Source organism: Eupeodes corollae, chromosome 3 (genome assembly GCF_945859685.1).
Source record: "Eupeodes corollae chromosome 3, idEupCoro1.1, whole genome shotgun sequence".
NCBI lineage: Eukaryota > Metazoa > Arthropoda > Insecta > Diptera > Syrphidae > Eupeodes > Eupeodes corollae.
This window is the reverse complement of record NC_079149.1, coordinates 85,203,796-85,227,804: the sequence shown is the minus strand read 5'-3', so window position 1 is coordinate 85,227,804 and position 24,009 is coordinate 85,203,796. Positions and strand designations below refer to the sequence as shown.

At 34.5% G+C, this 24,009-nt stretch overlaps 1 protein-coding gene across 1 annotated transcript; it reads left to right on the top strand.

The window, feature by feature from the left end:
• Positions 1 to 9,272: 9,272 nt before the first annotated feature.
• On the top strand, positions 9,273 to 17,503 carry LOC129951212 (cytochrome b5-related protein). The gene is made up of 5 exons (XM_056063252.1): positions 9,273 to 9,586; positions 15,941 to 16,067; positions 16,132 to 16,335; positions 16,398 to 16,780; positions 16,846 to 17,503. The coding sequence occupies exons 1-5, from the start codon at positions 9,495 to 9,497 to the stop codon at positions 17,351 to 17,353; spliced, it is 1,314 nt and encodes a 437-aa protein (XP_055919227.1). The 5' UTR covers positions 9,273 to 9,494; the 3' UTR covers positions 17,354 to 17,503.
• The last annotated feature ends 6,506 nt before the right edge of the window (positions 17,504 to 24,009 follow it).

The window sequence follows — 24,009 nt, the reverse complement described above, 5'->3', positions numbered from 1 at the left end:
GACAAAGTCATTCATTTTTACAGAGATGGATCCAAGACAAACGAGGGAGTTGGTAGTGGTGTATACTCAGAAAAGCTTAATCTAAGCATCTCATTCCGCCTCCCTAATCATTGTAGCGTCTTCCAAGCGGAAATTTTAGCGATAAAAAAGGTTTTTTCCTGGCTAAGCGAAAACGTGATATCAACTTCTGATATCCGCATCATCTCTGACAGTCAGGCTGCTATTAAATCTCTTGACGGTGTCTCAAACATATCCGAAACAGCTCTCGATTGTCGATCGTCTCTAATGGAGATGGCGCAGCGATTTAACATTCACCTCTGTTGTGTGCCGCGCTACAGAGACATCACAGGAAATTGTAGAGCCGATGAACTCGCTAAATATGAAATCGTCATACCTATTTCACCTCAAAGCAGACTTCATATTAGCTCCCTAATAGGTTTCCTTACGGGACACTGTCTTATACTCAGACACGCAATACGACTTGGTATAGCCTCAAATGACCTCTGTAGGAGCTTCTCTGCTCTTGCCCTGCTCTTTCACTAAGACGCAAACTTTATCTGGGAGACTACTCTTTTGATAATCCCAGTGAACTAGCTAAAAAGGATATCAAATATCTCCTTCGCTATATAAAAATCTCAAAATGGTTTGACTAGTGGGGAGTAATTCTCTAGATTCATGTGGTATCGCAATGGGCCTTTCTTTTGGCCTAAGTGTGTAGATTATTAATCCGCAGCCACTTTAACCTAACCTAACTTAAGAGGTTTAAGATCAATTGAAATACACGTCGTCTCATGGCACATTTGAATAAGCAAATATTTTTCGTAAAGCAAACTTTGTGAATCTTTTTTGAACTTTTTCTATACGACAAATGCTAGACGCGGTAAAAGGGCTCCATATAACAGACACGAATAAGAGCTTTTGATGTATATGGGTCTTTTATTTTGAGATCGCATGGTCTAGGTGATTTGAGAAATTCATTTTAGAATCGAAGATTGCCTAGTATAGATCCTTCTGGCTATCAAGTCTTTGTAAAATGTCGTTTTCAAGTTTAAAATTACAATATAATGGACTGTGATTTCTAGAAATTGTCAGAACGCTACATTTCTTGTTGTTAAAATATAACCCATTAATATTTCACCATTTAATTAAATCAATTTAAACTTTTTTTGCAAGTTAAGTGAATTTATGGAACTGAATATTTTCAAATCGTCAGCAAATAGAAGAAATTTAGAAAAAGTAGGATGTAATGGTAAGTCGTTAATAAAAATGATAACAAGAAGTGGTCCAAGGTGACTACCTTGAGGAACACCCAAAAATGTATAACTTCCTTAGACAAGGCATTATCAATTTTTACCACCTGTTTTTTACCTAATAAATGGCTTTTTATCCACATTAGGAGCTAAGAGTGAAATCCATATATCTCTAGTTTTTTTAAGAGAACACTATGTTGAACGCGGTCGAAACCCTTTGAAAAATCAGTGCAAATAGTGTCGACTTTAGAACTCATTTCCATCTGTGATAGACAAAAATTTGAAAATATTGTAAAATTTTTAGTCTACCTTTTAAGAAACCATGTTGGTAAATTGAAATGTTATTGTGAATAAGATTATACAATTTGTTTTTTTACTACAGCTTCGAAAACCGTAGGAATTAACTGCAGTTTTGCAATTGATCTGTAATTTTCAATCGAATTTTTTGTAACTGATTTTCCTCCGGAAGCATCCTAAAACGGTCATCTTTCTTTAACAGGGTCCAGGCCTCAGCGCTTTAAATGAGAACAGCGATGATGAGCGATTTTGAAGAAGTTGTATGACAGTGCATGGCGTTGCAGCTTGCATTCTCTATCGTCATTCTGCACAAACGGATAAGTTTGACAGGGATGCCAAAGCAAGACATTACTCTGTAAAGCTCTTCTCTAGATGCTGTCATATGCGGCTTTAAAATCGATAAAGAGATGGTGAATATGAATTTCAAGTAGAAAAAAGACCTTTGTTATAAATTAAAAACATTTAAAATACATATTTTAGATGTTTTTTTTTAACTATATAAAATGTAAATATGGTTTGTATAAAAGGTGAGTGCTTATTTTATAACGGTAGATATCATATTTTGTATATGAATTATAAAGTAGCGAGTATCTTTTGTTTACGTATGCTAATGAAATGAATATTTATATTTTCGGCATTTAAATTATATGATAATTACTTTACCCAGATGTTGAAGTGTGTATGTGGAGTGACAATCTAAAAAAATAGGTTCAACTACACTGATTATTGTAATACTCTCAAGAAATTATACAAAACATGTTAAGATATTTGAAAACACAGTTCCCAAAAAGACGGAAATAATAACAATTAGTGGACAAATTTGAACTATTGGGATAACTTGTAAGTGATTTAAGAACAACTGAGAATATGCTGTAGCCCACAGCTTTTACGAAAAAGCTTGTTCCCGATTCCTTGTTACTTTGGAACTATGTTGTACACAAACGACGTTACACTGTATAATGCATAAAGATTCAGGTCTTAAGGCTTTTAAAATTCGGTTACCATAACAACACAAACCCTTCGATGACCAGCAACATCGCATCTTTTCTGATTGGATTATTGAAATACATTAAAATAATCTAGTATTTTATCGAAAAACAATCTTCTTGGGCATTTTTACTTCGAAGGCTCGGGGTTTGGAAAACTACAATTGATTGAAAACCAAGATTGATTGTCGAAACCAATGATTGGTGTGGTTGGAACTGAACTTATTCTTAAACGTCACTAGGCTCTAGTTAAGAGTATCTTAAATCCTTTGTCATCAAAGGAGATACATAGTATATCTTCAAATACATTTTTAAATCAAAATTGTTATGATAAAATTCTACTTTTGATTTTTAGTGAAAATTGAAGAAACAAGTTATGGTCAGTATACAAAATATCTCCAAGTGAAAATAATTTAAAAAAATAGTGATTCAAGAGATATTTCTAGCAGCATTTTAAGTTTAAAGTATTTCAATTAAATTCAGAAGTTGCAAAGACATCAAAAAATGAATCCAAAGTATTTTTGGAAGTTTTAGTATAAATAATAAAAGAAATATTGTGCTTACCCTTTGAAGTTCCTTTATAATCGCCTTATACATAAAAATCAAAAAAAAAGGACGAAGTACACAATTACAGACCTATTGCTACATTACCTGGTATTCCTAAAGTCTTTGAGTCTATTACTCGTATTTCACTGAAATAAAAATTCACCATATTTTTATGTTAGATCTATGATTGTTTCAAATCACTTTGAATTTTACTAAGGGGCGTTATACTGTCACTTTTTGATGGTATTAGCTGAAAACTGTATTGTTAAATTAGGGAAGATGGATTTTAGTCAAGATTTTGTAAAATGGCTACGATCTTATTTTTTTTTTTTTTTTTTTTATAATAAACACACACTCAAGGGGATATTACTACCCTTATTATGCAGATGCACAGTGTGAGCACTAGGAAGAGGAGAGAGGGTTTAAAAGGAGATGTCGGTGCACATTGGTTTTGAATTCCTGAATATTGCAATGACTTGGAAAGACAGAGTGTGGTAAGGCATTCCACATTCGCGTAGTACGGCTAAAGAACGAATCTCTGTATTTGACAGTACGACCGAAGTTGGGCTCGAGGGTATACTGATGAGCATTCCTAGAAGCGCGAGTATTACGGTTGAACTGTTTAAGGGGAGGAATGCAACTGGCTATTTCACTAGAGCATAAGCCGTTAAAATAACGGTAAAAAAGGGTTAGACAAGAGACCTTACGACGATGTTCAAGCGAAGTAAATGAACTTATGATGATATTATCACCTATCAATTTAAATGCTCTACGTTCAATAGTATCCAGGAGGCTTAAGTAAGTTGCAGGAGCACCAGCCCAGAGATGGGCGTTATACTCAAGCTTTGGACGTATGTAAGTCTTGTAGATAACAGCCAGATCAGAAGGGGTGAAATATTTCTTGCATCGCCTAAGAAAACCCAAACACCTTGCGGCATTTTTGGCGACATCGCGTATGTGATCATTCCATAAGAGGTGGTTGGTGACACACATACCGAGAATATCGAGGTGTTCAGTCTCATTGATGCAAGTGCCATCCATGGATAATGGCAATGGGGGTATATCTCGCTTTAACGATACAAGACAGCATTGGGTTTTCGAAGCATTAAATTCCACGCGGTTTTTTAATCCCCATTGAACAATGCTGTTTAAATCGGAATTTAATGAGCTTATCATATTTTGTCGTTGCAGTTCCACATCCGAAGAAGAGGGATGTGAGTCTGAAAACGAATATGAAAAGCAAAGAGTACTATCGTCAGCGAAACAATGTATTGGATTAGATGTTGCAGACAGAAGATCATTAATAAAAATGAGAAAGAGTGTTGGAGATAAAACATCATACTCTGTACTATTCAATGGTTGTGAATCAAACAATTTTTAAGTTAACTCTGGAATTTCACTAGGTAGTCATTTAGGCCCTATTCTCTTTATTTATTTATAAACGATTTGCTGTCTCTGTTGAAAAGTCAAAAGTTCTCGTGATTGTAAAGAATTGCAATGTATGTAGAACTGATGCAAAAAATATTCCTGAGATTTGCGCTCAGAGGGTTAGGATGGACTTATTGCTTATTCCTTCGATCGTTCATTAGCACAGATTAAAACTAACTATTAAATTAAAAGTTTTACCTATATACATATTTAAGTATTTATTCAGAGAAGGAAATAATAATAAATGATTGAAACATAAATAATTGGAACACTAGTTATTGCTACAGATTTTTTTTTCTTGCTTTTTTGATTAGCATATCAGATCATCAAAATCTTATGACTTAACGAGCCCTTTTTCTATAGGCATTAATGAAAAGTCAACTAATCTTTCTTGAGTCTTTGTTGTCTTGAGGTAGTTATTGTATTAATTTCAGTTTCCAAAAACTACGTTCCACTTAAGCTACCATTATTGGCAAAGTATTGAATATCTGAAGTGATATGTTTGCATTTTAGAGAAAAAAATAGAAGTAATAGCTCTTCTAAAAAACTACCTTAAATTTTTGTTATGGCTCTAAAATTGTGTCAGGGAACAAGTCTGTTAATTCACCAGCCTCTTTTCCTTTCACATTTGAACCATTATCATTATCAAGTGGTTATTTATTATAAGCTCAAATATATTTATGTTTACTTTCTACAATTTGGAAAAACGAGCTATGACATTGATTAGAATTTGCAAGTACAGAAGGGGCTCTGCTTAGGTATTTAGTTAAGTTTTAAAGTACCTATATATTTTTTAAATATTATATGTGAGGCTAACATTAAAAGTTTAATTAGTGTTTAATTATGATCAGTAGCGAATGGTGTGAGCAGTACCATGCGTCCTTGAACCATTATTATTAACTTGTCCTCTACAATTGCTATAAGAGATATGAGAATTAAAAAGAACGAAGTTAGTGGTTACAAGAATGTAATCATCTTGCCTAAGGCGCCCATTAGACGCAGCTCTTTGCAAATTTGCACAGCCCTGATAAAATGTAAACGAACTCTGTAAAGCTAGAACTTAGGTGATTTAAATAAATAAATAAACTTATAATAATAAATAAAGTTTATTTCCAAAAAAAATATGAATGAATAAATGAAGATATTGATTTTCTTAGGAATTTCTAATCTCTATATTATGTTTTGTTAAAAATAAAAACATTCAAGAAAGGCTACATAATTTGGCAAACATTAGTTTTTGACTAAAAATCTCGTTTAGAAAAATAGATTTCGAAATAAAACAATTTCATCATATGGAAAACATTGTTAGTAGTAGTAGAAGTAAGAAGTAAAATATTTTGTATTACCAACTTAATATCTAGAAGTTAACATTTTCAAATAAGATTTTAAGTTTTTTTTGAAGTTAAAAATGAACTTACGACATTGACAAACGTCGTCTGTCGGGTAGTTGAATTTACGTACATGTTATTACAATAATTCGTTTAAAATACAAATTTGGTGATCATTTTAAGGACATTTTTTACTGGTTATATTCTATCACTTATTCATTTCGGTATGGTAAGGATACAGTGATAAAATTCGCAAGTCCTTCAAAACTGGTGCTGTTTTCTCAATTGAGAATATGGATTATTTCCGCTTATGTTCACCAAACTTTCACAAAAGGAAGTTCACCCTAAATTCTTTTAAACCCGGACATCTGCTCAAAAAGTGATGGATGTTTTCTTCCTCACTTAAGTTGCACACAGTACACAATGATATTTCGTTCTGGCCAAATCCGCTTCCATTAAGCTTGATTAAATCACATCTTGCCTTCAAAATCCAAGTGATCTTGTTCAGTTCAAAACCATCGTTAATGTAATTCTATCGTCTTAAATGATCCAGATGTTTGTAGATGCGCGAACTGCTCTCAGATGCCTTTCGTAGGTTTTCTTGTTGACTTTCTGCTTTTTGGATCCAATCAATTTGAAATATATATATCTCATCCAAACGCAGTCCAAAACAATATCCAAGATTGTTCAATTCCTTTACCCAGGACAATTTTTTCCTCAAAAGTATTTTTGCTAGCTGATGCGGTAGCCTTGTTACACTGTATTCGAATATTGTTTTTGATATATATCTGAGGTGAAGGTCAAGAGTATAGTAATGTCCATCCTCCGCCTCAGTTTCCATTGTCAAAGAGTAGTTTTGAGTAAATGTAGGCAATTTTAAAATTCGTTTTAAAAAACAGCGTTGAAGTTTATTCACTTCTTCGAACATTCCTGAATAGTTTCCATTTGTTTTTTTAAGTTCATATTTCTTTTTGCTAGAAAACATTGCCACGTCGAGTTTATGCTGCTCTTGGCTGCAGTGTTTCTCTTTTCTACGTGTTTTGAAAACGACATCTTTGGTGAAAGTAAAACTCTTAAGTTAGTATAGTTGGAGACAATTGGAATTCTTTCTCTATTTAATGTCCAATTTTCTTGACTAGATCTTCCATAATTTCTGAACATCATTATCTCGGATTTAGATAGATTTACTTCTAGGATCCATTTAATGCAGTTACATTCCAGTTGCTTTGTCATCTGCTGCAAGACCGTGACATCATCCGGCAATATAACCATATCGTCTGCATAAAGCAGCAACCTTATGTTGAACAAGTCAATAAAGAGTCCTCCTACTACTGCCAGATCCTGACCATAATTCCATCAGTTTTGCCCTGCAAAATGTTTCATTCGATGAGCTAGACTCTCTTTTTACCATGGTTGAAATGTTGGCTTCTCTAAGCAAAATGAAAAATAACAAAGCAGCGGATTTGGATGGCACTCCTATCGAATTCTATAAGAATTCGATTCCCGAATTTCTCGAGCGTGTGTTGCGGTTATTAAACAAAATGTTTACAGAAGAGAAATTTCCGAGCTACTTTCATTTGCCTATATTTAAAAAGGGTAATCCGATATTACCAGAAAATTATAGAAGCATTTCAGTACTGAACTCACTAAGAAAACTGTTTGCACAAATGTTGTACGTTAGGCTTGTGAATTGGATTGAAAGAACTAATTTGATAAGTTGATATCATTCTGGTTTCTGGGCAGGCTTTTCAACGTTTGATTAGGCGTTTTATCGAAAAACTGCTTTTTATACCATCAACAGAAGATCACTTAGAATTTAATCAAAGATAATTTTTCAAAAGAATCTTCTAACTGTTGCGTAGCACGCTTATTACGCCATATATGTTGAGTCCGGGCTTCCGCAAATGTGTGTTAGAAATTTAAAGGCCAACGCAGACTATCTTATTAAAGTTATATAAATAAACCTGATAGTATCACTCCATTTTTGAAATTTTAGGAATTGGCATAATTTAGCAATGAATCTAAATGCAAACAACTAAGAAGAATGCAGAAATACCTTTTACAACTGCATTTCGATGGTTGACAAGGAAATGTACAAAACTAATATCGAAAGGGCTAGAGAATCACTTTCTAGAGCAACTTATAGCCATCTTAATTTGACTTTGGGTGTTTACAATTATTTCTGTGAGAATTTTCCTGCTTCTGATATTAGTTTAATATTCAAAATATGGACCTTGAGCTCGACTACAGGCCACATAGAACTGACTAGGATGCAATTTGTTCAGTCTGCAACTCAAACCAAAACGAAGATGTTTACCATTTTTTAGCAACTTGTCCTACTTTACAAGAAATCCGTAGACTTCATTTTGAATAAAACTTCTTTTCGTCGGAAGTATGTTTACGTGTTTTGAACGGAGACTATATTTGGAAATTGCTGGTATGCTATGTCTCCCATGCAAATAATTACAGACATTCTTATTTAATTCTGTTTTGAAAAAAAAGTTTTGTTTTAGCAAAACTAAAAGCCCCTATATTTCACAACATGAACCTCTTAGAGTTCGCCTTTTTCCGTTTTAACTAAACTTAAAGTCCATATTCTCCGAATCCTTTCCACTTCTTCGCCATAAAGAGTCATCCTCCTAAAGATTCATGCAAAGCATCCCTGTTTGACTCCAAAAATTGTCTCAAAATATTCGGAGAGCTCTTCTCCCGCCCAAACAGCTGATTGTGTGTTGGAGTATATGGCTTCTATCAAGTTTACAAATTTTGTCGAAACTCCAATTGTGTGTAGTTTGTAGATAAGCAATTTTCTTGAGATTTTATCAAATGCAGCTTTCAGATCCAAAGAAAAGTTTTATACAATCGACACAGGGGTTGGGAAGCTATCATTGTAAGTCGCATCCCAGCCTCTTTTTAAAGAAACTATTATGTAGGTAACTTCTTATATAATGTTCTTCTTAATTAAAATGTTGATCGATAGTAAATATTTTTTTTAATAATGATTTAGTGAAATCATTACAACCATAAAACCTCAATTTGAAAATTTTTAAAAAATAAAAAAAAAAACAGAGCCACCTTAATTTATAAAATACAACTTACTGATATTGTTTTTCGAAGATGTCCTTTACCTTGCATGAAGGGCGCATGTGAGCTCTCGACAGATGAATGATCATATTTTGAACTCGAAATATTAAAAACATACACGGAGTGACATAAACAACAACCCGACTTGACTCTTTATATACCTCTGGTGCTCTCCAATACCCCTGAAAATGACCCTTATATATATTATGAACTTGAAGTTCATAATCTATTTCCATCCCATTGATAAGAAGAATTATAAATTCTATTTTATATGCGCTGCGTTTTCTGTTGCTTTTGCGTTAATTATATACAAGCTCGTAGTCGTAATCGAGAAATTCGCTATTGATCAACTTTCCAAAGATTAATTTGATTCCCTCAAGCCACCATACAATTCAGTTTTAACTCGGATTTCAACGAAGTTGGTTTAATTCTTAGTTATTGATTCAGTCTGTTGTGTTGCTTTTTTTTGTGTAGGGACTTTAAAGCTTAAATTCTGCTTTGATTGGGGGAAAACAGAACTTCTTGCCTTGTTAAACTTGATTTAAAGAAAAGCACACACGCTATTAACCAAAAAGATGAGTAAAACAGAAAACCGGCCATGGATGGTCACCGGAATAGCCAGCAAATTCCCAACATACCGTAAATCCAAATTTATAACCACATACAGGTAATAAATATACATAAATTGGGTCTTATATCATAACATTACATCAAATCAAAATGATAATAATAATACGAGTGAATTGTTTACAATGCTATTTGATACTTCTCATTGTTTTCGAAATATTGAGTGTTAATAACTATAATTGAACTTTAAGCAGAGCTATCATAACAATCACCATGTATCTATGTAAATTGTGCTTTTATAATGATGAGGTTCGCAATTTATCAAGCTGACAGTTGTTTTTTAATGTGGAAAACTTTGTATAAATTTACAAGGTATTGAAAAATCCTGTATTTTTAAAAGTTTCAGTACTAAGTTTTAAATTCAAAAGCGAAATGAAATTGATAACAATTTATTGTTGACAAGAGATAACGATACATAAACAATAAACTGGTTTTTTGGGATCAAAATTCTCTGTTCATATCAAAACTGATATAAGCTTCATAATAATTTTGGTAATAAGGACAAGGTTTAAAATAGAAATGAAAAAATTAAACCAACAGAATTTGGGTCACACAATAGTGGCGGTATCATTTATATCATTTCAAGTTTTAATTGAGGGGCATAGTGTGGATAGTAAAGTTCTTAATGTTTTTGAGTTCATTCTTACTTCAGAACCAATAAAGTCAGGCAGTTTTAGTTTTCAATGCATATACTAAGCTAGTCATACACATCAACTCACTAAATATCATTTATAAAGCATAAAGAAGTTTTTTCTTAAAAAAAGACGACACTTACTTACGGACCGATACTCAGAATTATGAAGCACTTTCCAACATCGCAAAATATTGAAATTTTGCACAAACTAAGGTCTTGTGATACAAAGAAGAGACAATTTATGAAATCATGGTTTTCGATTCAAAGGGTGTGGTATCGTACAAGTTCAATTCTAAAACATCGCTTCAAAGCGTTGTAGAGTCATGAAATTTAGTAGAGTAATAAACGTAAAAAAAATTAAGCACTAAGATTGTGCACTCAGGAGGAGTAGTATTCATCAACTTTTCATATATTGTTTTTTTTTTTTTTATAATTTGCAGGCACTCAAGGGATATTATTAACATTTATATGTTTATATATTTAAACATTGCGTGAGCGTTACGAAAATAGTGAAGAATTTAGAAGGAGTAACCGGTGCACACTCATTTTAAAGTTATGAACATCTAAATGGGAGGGTAAAACCAAGATAATTAAAAAAACTTGGTATTTTTATCTTTTTCATTATTTTTTAGTTTATATAAAACTTAAAACTAAATAAAAAAACCGAAACCCATTGTAATACTTAAGCTCCTTAAAACTAACCAAAACCAATAATACTACTTAAAAATACTTAAAACTACTTAAAAACTAGAACAGTCACAGTAAGTTTTTATATAATTTTTTTTTGGAGCCGCCTTGACTGTCCCTAACCTAATCCTTAAACCTATGTAAGCCGGCCAAGACCAAACGCCCTAGACAACTTTAAATTACATTCTCAATTTGAAGTCACCAAAACTGGTTCTCCTGCTTCTCCCTATCTCTTTTGTTCCTATCGGAAACAGTCCTACTGAACCAAAGGCACTCGGCTCCGTTCACTGCGAGGACGTCTTGACTGTAAAGGAGTCGTCTATCTACAGTTTTACGGCTGACGTGGTAGATTAGCGGAACCGCCTCCCTAACCTGCATCAGCCTTCTATTGTCAAAATAGAGAAAAGGCTCGGCCGGAATGTAAGCCCCAAAAATTAAGCTGTTAGTCGACAACATAGCTCTCGCAATGTGACCCCTACCAAGCTTCAGCAGGAAATAATCTATTCTTTTTCTGTTGGCTCTGTTGTAAAGAGCCTGGTTGGAATAGTAATGATTGTACTCCGGCTCTGGTGTTCTATGTAGTCCAAGGCAACGTCACAGACATTATCTCTCAAACACCCGAATCTTTTCAATTTGAGATGGGGCAACGTTGAACCATACCGGGCACCCGTAGGCAATCATCGGCCGGATAACGGTCATGTAGCAAATCACCTTCACCCTTCTGTGAAGACCGCTGCTAAAAAACAACCGTTTTGTCAGGGCAAAGGCTCCCCTAGCTCTGGCCAGAGCAGCACTTATATGTTTGTCGGAATACAAGTACAGATCCAACCAGATGCCAAGGTACTTTACTACACTTTTATTCGCCAGTGGCTGTCGATTTGGTCCAATGATCACTAGATTTTTCCAGTTCTTGCTCGTATCCCTTGAGGCTCCATTCAGAGGAGTCCAGAACAGAATAGTTTCGCATTTCTGAATGTTGATTTTCAACTCCCAGTCATCGCAACATTGCTGAATCTTGTGGAAGTCACCCTGCAAAAGTGTCTTGATAACCTCAATTTTTGGGGCCGTTCTGTACGCAATTAGGTCATCAGCTTACCCTATTGCCTGAGTCAGACTTGCTATCAGATCACTGGCGTAAATGCTGGATAAGATCGGCGAGTTAACCGCTCCCATATCAAAGATTTTGGTAGATGTTACATTGCCAATTTTGATAATAAATCGTCTACCTTTAAGCATACCATAAAGCATATGGTAAAAGCATTCCACATTCACTATGTTCGGTTAAAAAAAGAATCTCTATATTTGATACTACGTCCGAAATCGAGATCAAGGTAAACTGATAAGCATTAATGGAGCTACGAGTATTACGGCTAAATTGCTTAAGGGGTGGAATACAACTGCCAAACTCGGTAGAACAATGTTTGTACAAATATTGGTAAAACAACGAAAACCATGAAAAATAACGGACTATCATTTTTAATTCTATAAATGAGATTTGAAAATGTTTTTGGGGCACCAGCCTAGATATGAAAATTATATTCAAGCTTTTGACGAATAAAGGCTTTGTAAATTACAGCCAGAAGGGATGACAAATTTCTTGCAACGTCGGAGAAATTTTAAGCACCTAGAAACATTTTTGGCAATGTCGAATATGTGATCATTTTATAAGAGGTGATATGTGATACCCATACCGAGTACTGAAAGTTGATTTAGTTTCCTGGAATGTTCATGGATAGCGCCATTGGGGGTGAGTTACGCTTTGACGACAGGAGACAGCGTTCGGTTTTCGGAGCATTAAATTCTACACGGTTTTTAATTCCCCATGTTGCCGAGATCAGATTTTAATGAGCTTAACATACTCCACCGTTAAATCGAATGCTATTGAAATATTAATAGCAGTAATCCTACTCCAAAACGATGTAAAGATTTGTTCGGTAAGATAAACCATCAAATCAACGCTGGACCTATTGCTACGAAAACCATACTGCCGATTATTAAGAAGCTTTCGTTCTTCGAGAAATTTTTTAAGCTGATAATTATTCAGCAACGAGAGTGCTATTGGATGATAGTTGGAAGGTAGGGAGGATTTTACCTGACAGCCCGGACAAATGTTGTTTTTCATCCGTTCGGAAAGACTGCACACCTCTTCAAAACAATCAGGAGGTACTATTCGGGTCAGCGGATTTGTGTATGTCAAGGTCTTCAGTACTCTTGCAACTTCAAAGGTGCGAAAGAAGATTCTTTCCATAAAATAGTTAACGCTCTCAAGAACAAAGGGATTCATGACACTCTCTGGTAGAGTCGACTTAACAGCAAACTGTGCTGTAAGCAAAATGGCCTTACAAATCGAGCTTACATTTGGAGTGTGTACTACCTTTCCGACACTATAGTATTTTTTGCTCTAATTTCTGGTCATGAAAAAATTTTGTTCGTCGAATATGACCGTTACAGATCTTTCCAGCTTATTTAAACTTATCCCCGTTTTCTTCAGTAATGTTGACTTTATAACAACTGCAACTAACATCTCTGATCCTAATAACCACTTTACAGCTCAAATTGAACCATGAGTTCTCTTTGGGTTTGATTGAGTTTGCCCTATTCAGGATAACATTTTTTATTTTACAAGGAAATAAATTTGTAACCATATCTGCGCTGGAATCCACGCCACTATTGAGAAAGTATAGTGACCATTTAAAATTCTTGAAGAATTCGTTGAGACCGACCGACCGAGTGTTGGTGGATTAACCTGCAACGTCAGATTGGCTCGTCGACAAGGAAACTTTACACAGAACAGTCCTAGTTTTCTGTAGTTTATCAGTATCATTTAATAACTCTCATTATTAAGGGTTAGGTAATATAGTTATTTCGATATCAGAAAGCTAAAAATTAATTATCGACATTAAAGCTTCGTAATTTCACATACAGTAAAGCGTCAACCAGGACAATGGCTTAACACGTATAAAGTTTTTATTGAATTTCGACATCATATAATTTAGGTTAACTTTCCACTATGAACGGTTAATGAATTAACTCAGAGATAATAACTCTACGTCTAAAATTGTCCACTAAAATAAGTTAGAACTGAAAAGGCGTAAATGTTCTATAGTTGAACTTATGTGAATCTCAGAAATATAAACAAAAGAAATTTATCACATTCAACCAGATAATAAATTCTCAACAACAAAAGAAAAAACTTACTTTAATCATCTTATGGATTTTGGATATTTAAAACAAATGTTATTTATGTATTTAAGTAGCTTGGCGATAATGAGCAGATATATATTCTTAGCACGAAGAATTAAAAAATATAAAACAGTAATAAAGAACATTTGTCTGTTACATATACTAAAGATGTTTGTTATTTCACAATACTCTATTTTATTGAATGGATAATATAACATTCAAAAATTTATACTTTTGATATGCACCTGTCAGTTTTTGGCCAATGTTCGTTCGACCAGTGACGTGCGATTTAACACCGCTGGAATATTTTGTGAAGTCACTAGTAAAAGTAGATAAGTGCGACCTAGGAGGTTGGGTATTCGATTCCGTGTCTCGACAATTTTTTCTTCTTATATATATATGTACATATAAGTTAATTACTGTATATGAAGAATCTGTGTTCTTCAATTCTTCGAAAAATCAATTATTATTGACTAACTGGTAATTTGTTTCATATTTCTTCGGCTGTTCAATTCTTTGATTTCGTGCAAAATTGGTACATATTTTCACAGCCAATACAGAGCAGCACTCTGATTCTCTGATTGAGAAATTATCAGAGAAGAAAAGCGGCTCGTTGGTCTTGTTGAGCTAAAGGTACGAAAGCCTTAGTCAACGGCTATTCGGAAATCAAAGAAGCTCTAACCAGCATATCTTCCAATAACAGATATCGTGAAGAATAAAGGAACGCACCTTTTAAAGAAGATGAGTGGTCTAGAAACCGCTTAATTTGCAACATTTTGGAACGATATCTTGGAGCGATTCAACGCTACAGACAAGATGTTGCAATTACCCAAAAATGATTCTTGAATCGGCAATGCGTGCACTAGAATCATTGAAATCATTCGTGGAATTCAAACGAAATGAATTTGATAAATATGAGGAAGCAGCCAAAAAAATATCAAATACTGATAGAAATGTACAATCACGCACCCGCAACAGAACGAGAAATGTGATTACGGGAAAACATAAGACGCAAATCTATCACCCATCTATTGCATGCCTATGAAGCTGTACGATCGAGATTTGGATTCCTGAATCACATCGAGAAGATGGATGCTGAAAATTTGCACGCTGCAGCAGAGGCATTGGTGAAAGTGTATCCGGATAATTTAGAGCCTAGTCTTGGTAATGAGTTGGTTCAATTTGTGTTTTTGATTGACTCATACAAAAAGGAAAAGGGCTATGGAACAGCTCAAACGCCGGAACTATTTTCTAACAAATTCTTGATAATCTAAATTTCAGAGCTACATTCCCAAAGCTCAAAATTACATTAAAAATGTATTGTTAAAAATTGGCTTCGAACCACGATGGGAAAAAACGGTCTATCGAAACTTTATCTCTTGAACATTGAAAGCGATTTACTCCGAGAACTGGATTTCAACGAAATTATCAACGATTTTTCAGCGAAAAAAGCTCGAAAGGTTCCGTTTGTTTAGCCTGAAATTTAATTTCAGATAATTCTTTTTTCCGTTTATATTTATATGTGTTTGTTCAATACTAAAGGAATCTACTTGGTTTCACAGTAAATTATTTATTGAAAAACTCGAATGAAAAAAATGGTTTACTTTATTTTGAAAATAATTTGGGTGAGGGGGCCTCCGCTCCTTTATTGCCATACTCCTCTGGACCTCTAAATCCGTCCCTGAAATCGGCCTTCCGGCTCATATTTATTCTAACAGACGCCAGTGGCCATTTGCTCAAGGCAATTTATAAAACATAATGGCAATCATCGCAAAAAGCACGCTTTAATTATTTTTATATTTTTAAAATTTCTATTATTTGTTACATTCGTTATTTTGTTATTATTTACCAAATCATAATGAAGTCCTAGCCGATTGATTTCTTTTTCAGTTGGCAAATGGGAAAAATTGAAGATGATCAAGCTGAAGGCCTTTGGCGGATCCATGACAATCTTTATGATTTTACCGAATTTATTGATCGTCATCCTGGGGGTTCATTCTGGATCAAGGAATCACAGGTAACACGAGTGTATTCAATTATTTTATTGATCTTATTTCATAAATTAAAAATTAAATTCAAAGGGCACTGATATAACTGAGGCTTTTGAAGCACATCACATTTCTCTGGGCCCGGAAAAAATGATAGCAAAATATAGAGTTCGAGAAGCAAAAGCACCAAGAATTTATAATTTAACAATCAAAGATGGAGGTTTCTATAAGACTCTTAAATCTCGAGTTAGAACAAAGTTAAAGGAAATTGATTATAAGCCTACCAAGATATCTGATGTATGCACAATGTACATTGTTGTTCTTACATTTGAGATAAAAATAATATAATTTTCTTATAGCTCATCCATACTGGTCTTTTGGCAGCAACTTTTGCCCTTGCTATTGGAAGCGCATACTTCCAAAGTAATATCCTTGGTGTTTTAGCTGGAATAGCTCTTTGTTGGAACACAATTGCAGCTCATAATTACTTCCATCGCAAGGATAATTGGAGAATGTACACATTTAACTTGTCGTTGATGAATTTCTATGGTTGGCGTATATCCCATGCCCTTTCGCATCACATATACCCGAATTCCCTACTTGACCTGGAATTGTCAATGTTTGAGCCTTTCCTTTGTTGGTTGCCAAGCAAGTACTTTAAAACCAACTTTCAAAGATATTTCTCAATTTTGGCTGGACCGGTCGTTTATATGTTGACATTTTTGAGCCAGATAGTCGTGAGGTAATTTTTATAAAGAATATTATTTAATGTTCTTACAGGTTAATGAATGTAACTTTTATTTTTAGGATAGCATATTCCTTGAAACGCCACAACATAATGTACTGGCATGATATAATCGGTCTGAGCATTCCCTTAGCAATGTTAATTTTGTCTGATCTAAGTCTGTTCATGGTGATAAAAAAGTGGCTCTTTCTGAACTTGGTTGGAAGTTTTTGCTTTGCTGCAATTGGATTAAATGCTGCACACCATGAACCCGAAATTTACCATGATGGCGATGCAGTTCGAGAGGACAGGGATTGGGGGCTGTTCCAAGTTGACACCATCACCGATCGAAGTGATTTGAAAGGATCGCAATTTTTAACTTTGACACATTTTGGTGACCACGCACTTCATCATTTATTTCCAACTCTGGATCATGGAATTTTGCCCCAACTTTATCCTGCCCTTTATGAGACACTGAGTGAGTTTAAAGGGGAATTGAGGGAGATACGATATTTAGAACACATTATTGGGCAGCATAAGCAGTTGTTGAGAATCAAACCAAACAAAATACCACCAGGTTCGGGAAAGTAGCTTTCTGTTTTGGCTTTAAAAATATTAAATGGGAATTATAAAAAAATGCGTAAAGGTACACTATTAAAATAATAAGTAATAAAAATTGTAATGTATGTACATATTTTCATTATAAGAATGTCAAAAATAAAATATGTTTTTTTTAAAGAAAAGTTATTACTTTGTTATGTTTTTTATTAAAAATATTTATTTTATTTTGTTAAATTTTTAGTCCTGGCTTCATTGACTTATCGAAAGAGGAATATTGATCCACATATCTTAATCCCTGAATATATGAACATTTTTCTAGAAAAAAAAGGTTTTTGAATTCATTCTCAGTTTTAGACAGTAAAGGCAATGCTTGACATATGTACATACTAAAGGTCTGGTCATGTTATGTTGGGAAAAAAGGAGTTGTCGGTTTTTATAAAAAAAGAGGCTTGGGATGCGGCTCACGTTTATGACTTTCGTTTGATGCCCTTACACATTTGAAGCTCTAAATCTTAAATCACAAAATCTCTTTGACCCATCATCGTGATCATCTCTTCAGAAAATAATATGGGCAGGACAAATTTCTAGAACCATGCTAGCCCTTAAGCTGTCATGATGAAAAAACATCTCATTCACATCAATAGGTGTCGACAACTTTTCCAGCAACAATTCTTATAATGATTAAACACAGTGACCGCAATTAGAAAGTGAGGACTTGATTGGAAAGGAGATGCCGGTGTCTGCACATTGTATAATGAGTGAGAAATATTGAGCCTGGTAAAGCGTTCCACATTCGTAGAGTGCACCAAAAGAAAGAATCCCTATACTTAACAGTACGTCTGAAGTTGGGCTTAAGGGTAAGCTGATGAGCATTCCAAGCGTACTACGGTTGAATGGTTTGAGGGGAGGAATACAAGTGGCTATTTCACTAGAGCATTGTTGGTGGTAATATCGACAAGACAATGATAAGCATGAAATCTTGCGGCGGTGTTAAAGAAAAGAAAATGTCTCAGTAAGAGAATGGTCGCCTTTTATTTTAAAAGCTCTTTTTTCTTAATTACTACAAAGACGATTTTTAAATAAACAATGGTGATGAACGAAACTGATCCTGATGCATTTCCATAGTACACTTATGAAAGATACGAGGATATTATTGATCGACCGAATAGAAATCTTGTGTTTACTGAACTTTCAAAAATTCTTTAGATTTATGTCCAAAATGGATTTAGATTCTTAACATCATTTATTTTCCTAATACAACAGCTTAAATTTGTTGCACCAGTTTGACTATTATTTTTTGGCGATTAAACGGTTGGATCCAGCCTTGGCTAAGCCGATGAGCTAACCGTCATGAATTTTATTGTGGGTGGTATATTCACAGTTCATTTCGACTGGAAAAATTGATTTGTAGGAAAACTACTAGAATGAAGTTGGTTTTCATAGCCTCAAAAGTGAAAATGGCATAAAGCAATCTCGAAGTTAACTTAAAAGCATCAGACCACCGCGTCCCTATTTATCCGCCTAAAGATGAAAACGGACAAGGATCGCCGCTCAAACATAGTTTATAAAATAGGCTGCAAGGGAAAACCGGACAGTACATGTAATCTTTGCTACATTTCCACAACAAAACAATTTCTACGACGAAGAATGGCTAAGTACCTATAATTTTACCTACTGTAAGCCTTATTTTGTACGCCTGCATGCATTTATATGTATTTTTAAAACCAAACACGTTATTTTTTTTTAATGAAGACATCACCTGAATGCTTATTGTTTCATTTCACAGTGATTGACTATGCGGGTAACGGTTCTAAAGCGGTCTTAGGAAAGCCCTTAAAAAACTCTTACAAAATGCCTAAGACAAACTAACACGTTGGGCTGATTGATGTGGATTGAGTGTCAACCCACACAAAACCACGACCCCATATGCGGCACTGGATAACCTACTCTGCCTAACACCTCTTGAAATACTTAGCAAACTAATATCTGCAAGAGTGCAAGCTCTGCTATTCGCCTCAAAGCTTCATCGCAGGAGGCTAACAACAACATTAACCACTTCGTCATTCTTAAGAATGTATAATAAGTACCAGAGCACACAGACTACACAATCCTCCAACTGCAATTCGACAGAAACTTACAGATTTCTATAACTTCCAGTTCTGTCTAGAAGGATTGGACATTCCTGAAAGACGAGTCAATCTACTTTTACACAGATGGATCAAAAACAAATGAAGGGGTTTGGCGGAGGTGTGTACTCTGAACGACTGCAATTAAAGAAAACGTGATAACAACACCTGATATCCGTATTGAGGATCCCTAATGAGGATAATAGAACAGTTTAATATTCTTCTATTTATAACAAATGATCTCCATCATATTAACATAATCAGTCTTTCACGTTTAGTAAGGGACTCAAACTGGTTTCACTGAGCTTAGAAGAAAGCCTCAAGATTCATGTGGTATCACAAAGGGCTATTAAACTGGCCTAAATGTGCACACTCCATCACGGATAGGCACTCTTACCCAACTTATCCCCTGAAGAAGAAGGCAATAACCGTTGAAATGCGAGTTGTTGGGAAGAATAAAATGAAAACTGTTAGCTTTTAAACACCATATCAAGACCAAAAAGCAATGGTTAGTGCGTAGGACTGCCTTGCCAGAGGTCTTGTGTTCAATACCTGTCCGTGTTATTTAAAGTGTTTTTTCGCACAGGTACTGCCTCTTGCGAGAAATTGACAGATCCTTTAGGAGTAGCTCTTGTCGTGAAAAGTGCTCGCTCAAATAAGCCTTTTGTAGGTCCCCTTCATCCCTGACAGGGCCAAATAGAGACTTCGGAAAATGTGTTTCAAATTCCAACTAGTAAACACTATTAAACATTTTTTTTTTGATATATATTTTGTATTTTTTGCTCTTTTACCTTTACTTACAGCCTACAGTACTTTGTACATACAAGACTATTTAATTATATTAATCTTAAATAACAGAAATCAATGATCTATATTTGTTCACTCCAATCAGACAATCAGTGAAATATTAAAATCTCAAATGGCCCTGATAAGAAGCACTTCCAATTCACTTCTCATCTTGAGGGAGTATCGCTTAATGGCTGAGTGGGTGTCTTCAAATTTTTTTTTTTCAGTTCATCAAGATCAGCTTCGAGATAATTCCAACTTAGTTCGGAAATGTAGGAAGAACATGTTTACACACCACACAGTGGCCCGTTTATTCAAAAATGCTTGCAATATTTATTTTTCGAGTGGGTCTATAATGCAAGACTTTTTAGTTCACTGGATTCACAAGTAATTGAAGCTCCAGTAATCGAAAAAATTATTCAATTTGGGTTATTGGTGTGCCTTATAGAGCAGGCCAAAGTTTAAGGTTGTTTATGATGATAATATTTTTTTATTTTTTTTCTTAACTTTAAATGTAAAAACTAGAAAAAGGCTTTCGAAATGCTTTTTGTTTTCATAATATGCATTGCCATTTTTTAGATCGATAATTAAAAAAATATTTTTTCAATTGTTTAATTTAATGTTTTTGGAATGATAAGATTTAAGGATAAACCAATTTTGGAATATGTTAGTGTTAGGTATAAAAAGATGAAACATTAGACTAAAATAATCATTTAGAATTTAAACGAGCGTTCGAGCAGTTGCTTTTATTTTTCAAAACAATTTAGAATGTATATTCCGAATGAGGACTTCTTTGAAATTTTTGTCAATGCTAGCACTTGTAATGAGTTTATATCTCCCGTGGAAAGTGAATACCATCTTCCAGATGCAAATATCTTGGCAATCGAACAGATATTAAAACAATTTTATTGAAACCTTGAAAATGGTTAGCAACCAAAAATAGAGAAATAACTTCGAAAAGAATGGAGAATGGCTTTCCTTATCTCTGCATATCAATGTAGGGTGATCTCCCAACTAGATCAAGAGGAATCCAGTCAACGAGTGCGCAGCATTTACTAAAAAACAAAAACTAATCCAAGCTACAAAGGAGATACATATGTACAGAACATCTCTCTGAAGCTTTGAGTATAAGATAAAATAAGGACCATGAAAAAGGGAAGAGTGTTATAATTCAGGCAATATTTTCTGCAAGTCCACTTCGTGTCAAAAGAGTCAATTAAAGCATTCACATTTGTTTATAGATTTGGGACCTTCAAAAGAAAAATATAAAATCCTGAGAACTTCGTTAAGACATCACAACATAGATGTCATGCCATCCTAAAATATGACTGCTATTGGGAAAAAAGAAGCAGTTCCCGAAAACTGCACAGTCACAAACTTCAAAACATGATGGATCATACAGCGATGCGGAGGATCAAATAATTGCACTTCCAAGAATTCTAACGTTTCAGAGTAAATGGGGCTGCGATAGATCATCTTGACAAAGTGCCTACAACAGACATATTCATGGCATCAGTTTTCCCACTTCGACTCAATAGTACAAATGGGGAACATTGGAGGAAAACTTGCCCATGATCAGTTCATTTCTGTCGGCCCATAAATACCACAGTCAATAATATTAAAAGTCAAATAGCAGATATTCAACCAACAACATATAAGCTTAATGAAGAAACAACTATAACTGTGAATCACGAGTTCTTTTTAACTATGTAGACGGAAAAGTATTAAACGAATTAACGGAAACAAATGTCTACGCGGTCATGTCCGATATGCAATAGGGCACAAAATAACTTCAATCAAGATGAATCAATTGCGGACGAACATAATTACTAATTGGAATTTCTCCTCTGCACACTAGAATCAGATGCATGGAATTTATTTTGAAGCTTGCGTATACTCTTTGAGAAGAAGGAAAAGGCAATGATGAATCGATTGGGACCAAGGAGGCGGAAAAAAGAAGAAAACAAGAAATCCAAAGGCGTTTTCGCCTTGAGCTTGGCATTGATGTGGATAAACCAAAGCAAGAGTTTGGAAGCCCTTATGACGGAAACACAGCAAAAAGTATTTTTGAACATTCGGGTGCAACAGCTCAATTACCTGGAGTCAATGGAGAAGTTATAATGAGGCTCAAAGTAATATTGAATGTTTTAAATTGCAGAGAAGTAGTGAATGCAGTTAAATTTGGGGAGTATACTAAGAAAACGGCAGAGCTTTTAAAACAAAAGTATCCTAAAAAACTACTCACACCTACTCTACACAAAATATTAGTTCATAGTCAAAATATCATTTAATATCAAACACTACCATTTGGAGAACTGTCAGAAGAAGCCCAGGAATGCAAAAATAAAGACTACAAGAAATATCCGAAACTTTACATGTATTCGGCAAAATGAGAACCTATTTAACATGCTAGCAACCTCTTGGGATCCACTTATTTCTTCCTTAAGGCATGCGAGAAAAAAAATCTGAAAGAACGATAGTCTCCAGAAATGATGAATTAATTACACATTTACCCGGACTTAGATGATAGTTTTCAGGAAATTGAGTGGTTATATATTCATTTGTTTTCTCTTTATTTCTTTTTACACTGTTTGACTTTTGATATATCACTAAAATACATTGTGTACTCTTGAATACTAGATAATAAAAAAATGCCTCAAAATAAAAAAAAAATACCTGCTCCCACTTTTTCACTCGGATTGGTCTTTTTCTTTTTGCTCTACTGTTTCAATTCACTTAGATTACTTAAAAAGTTGATTGTGACGATTGCATATTATACAACCGCTGTGTTTTTCACCTTTGTTAAAACTTCTTATTTTAACACACATTTCTGAAACATCCTGTAAACAGTTTTTTTTAAACGCACAATTTGTATAGCCTTGGGAATTTCCTTCAAGACAAATATAAATCCAAGCAATACCTTTATTCGTTTAGGAAATATGATTTTTGCAACCAAAAGCGCCGCAATAAAAATAAAGAGACCGTCAATCGATTTTGGCTTTGCTTTTCTCCAACTACGGGGAAAATATATTGTTATGCGTGCAAATTGGTGTCCCCTCAAAACAACAAACTCCGTGGAGAAGATTTCAGTAACTGAAAGCATGCAACCGGTCTCTATGAACATGAGATTTCGAAAACTCATTTGAAATCAATAATGAGTTTAGTGGAACGGGGAAAAGTCACAGGACGCATCAATCAAGAGCTAGCGATGCAAGAAGCTCAACAAATCGAGTATTGGCGAATAATCCTGAGAACTATCGTTAGTACCATTAAATTCATTGCTGACCGTGGATTAGCCTTGGCTCACCAAGAAATGGAAATTTCCTGGGCACTTTGGAATTGCTACCCGAGTATGAACCAATCCTGGCAACCTATTTGAAAGAGCATGTAAACAAAGGGAGTGGTCATGTCAGTAAGGTCAAATAGGTTCCGTTCGTTAACCCTAAAATTTAATTTCAGATAATTCTTTTTTTCGTTTATATTTATATGTGTTTGTTCAATACTAAAGGAATCTACTTGGTTTCACAATAAATTATTTATTGAAAAACTCGAGTGAAAAAAAATTGTTTAGTTTATTTTGAAACTAATCCGCTCCTTTATTTCCCGGAGGCCTCTGGACCTTTAAATGCGGCCTTGCTCCCTGACAACAGTACTCGCACACAGGAATGGTTAAGAGTTGTAAGTCACTAGAGCCTAGCCATCAACGACCTGTGGCGCCACCTTTTTTATTTTTTCAAGACCAAAAAAGCCTATTGGAATAACCAATTTGAAAAT

Excerpts from the sequence above, each read along its gene's own strand:
- LOC129951212 (XM_056063252.1), top strand. The coding sequence starts at position 9,495 with ATGAGTAAAACAGAAAACCGGCCATGGATGGTCACCGGAATAGCCAGC. Across the intron at positions 16,068-16,131 it reads TCTGGATCAAGGAATCACAG|GGCACTGATATAACTGAGGC; the intron begins GTAACACGAGTG and ends TTAAATTCAAAG. Across the intron at positions 16,781-16,845 it reads TTGAGCCAGATAGTCGTGAG|GATAGCATATTCCTTGAAAC; the intron begins GTAATTTTTATA and ends TTTTATTTTTAG.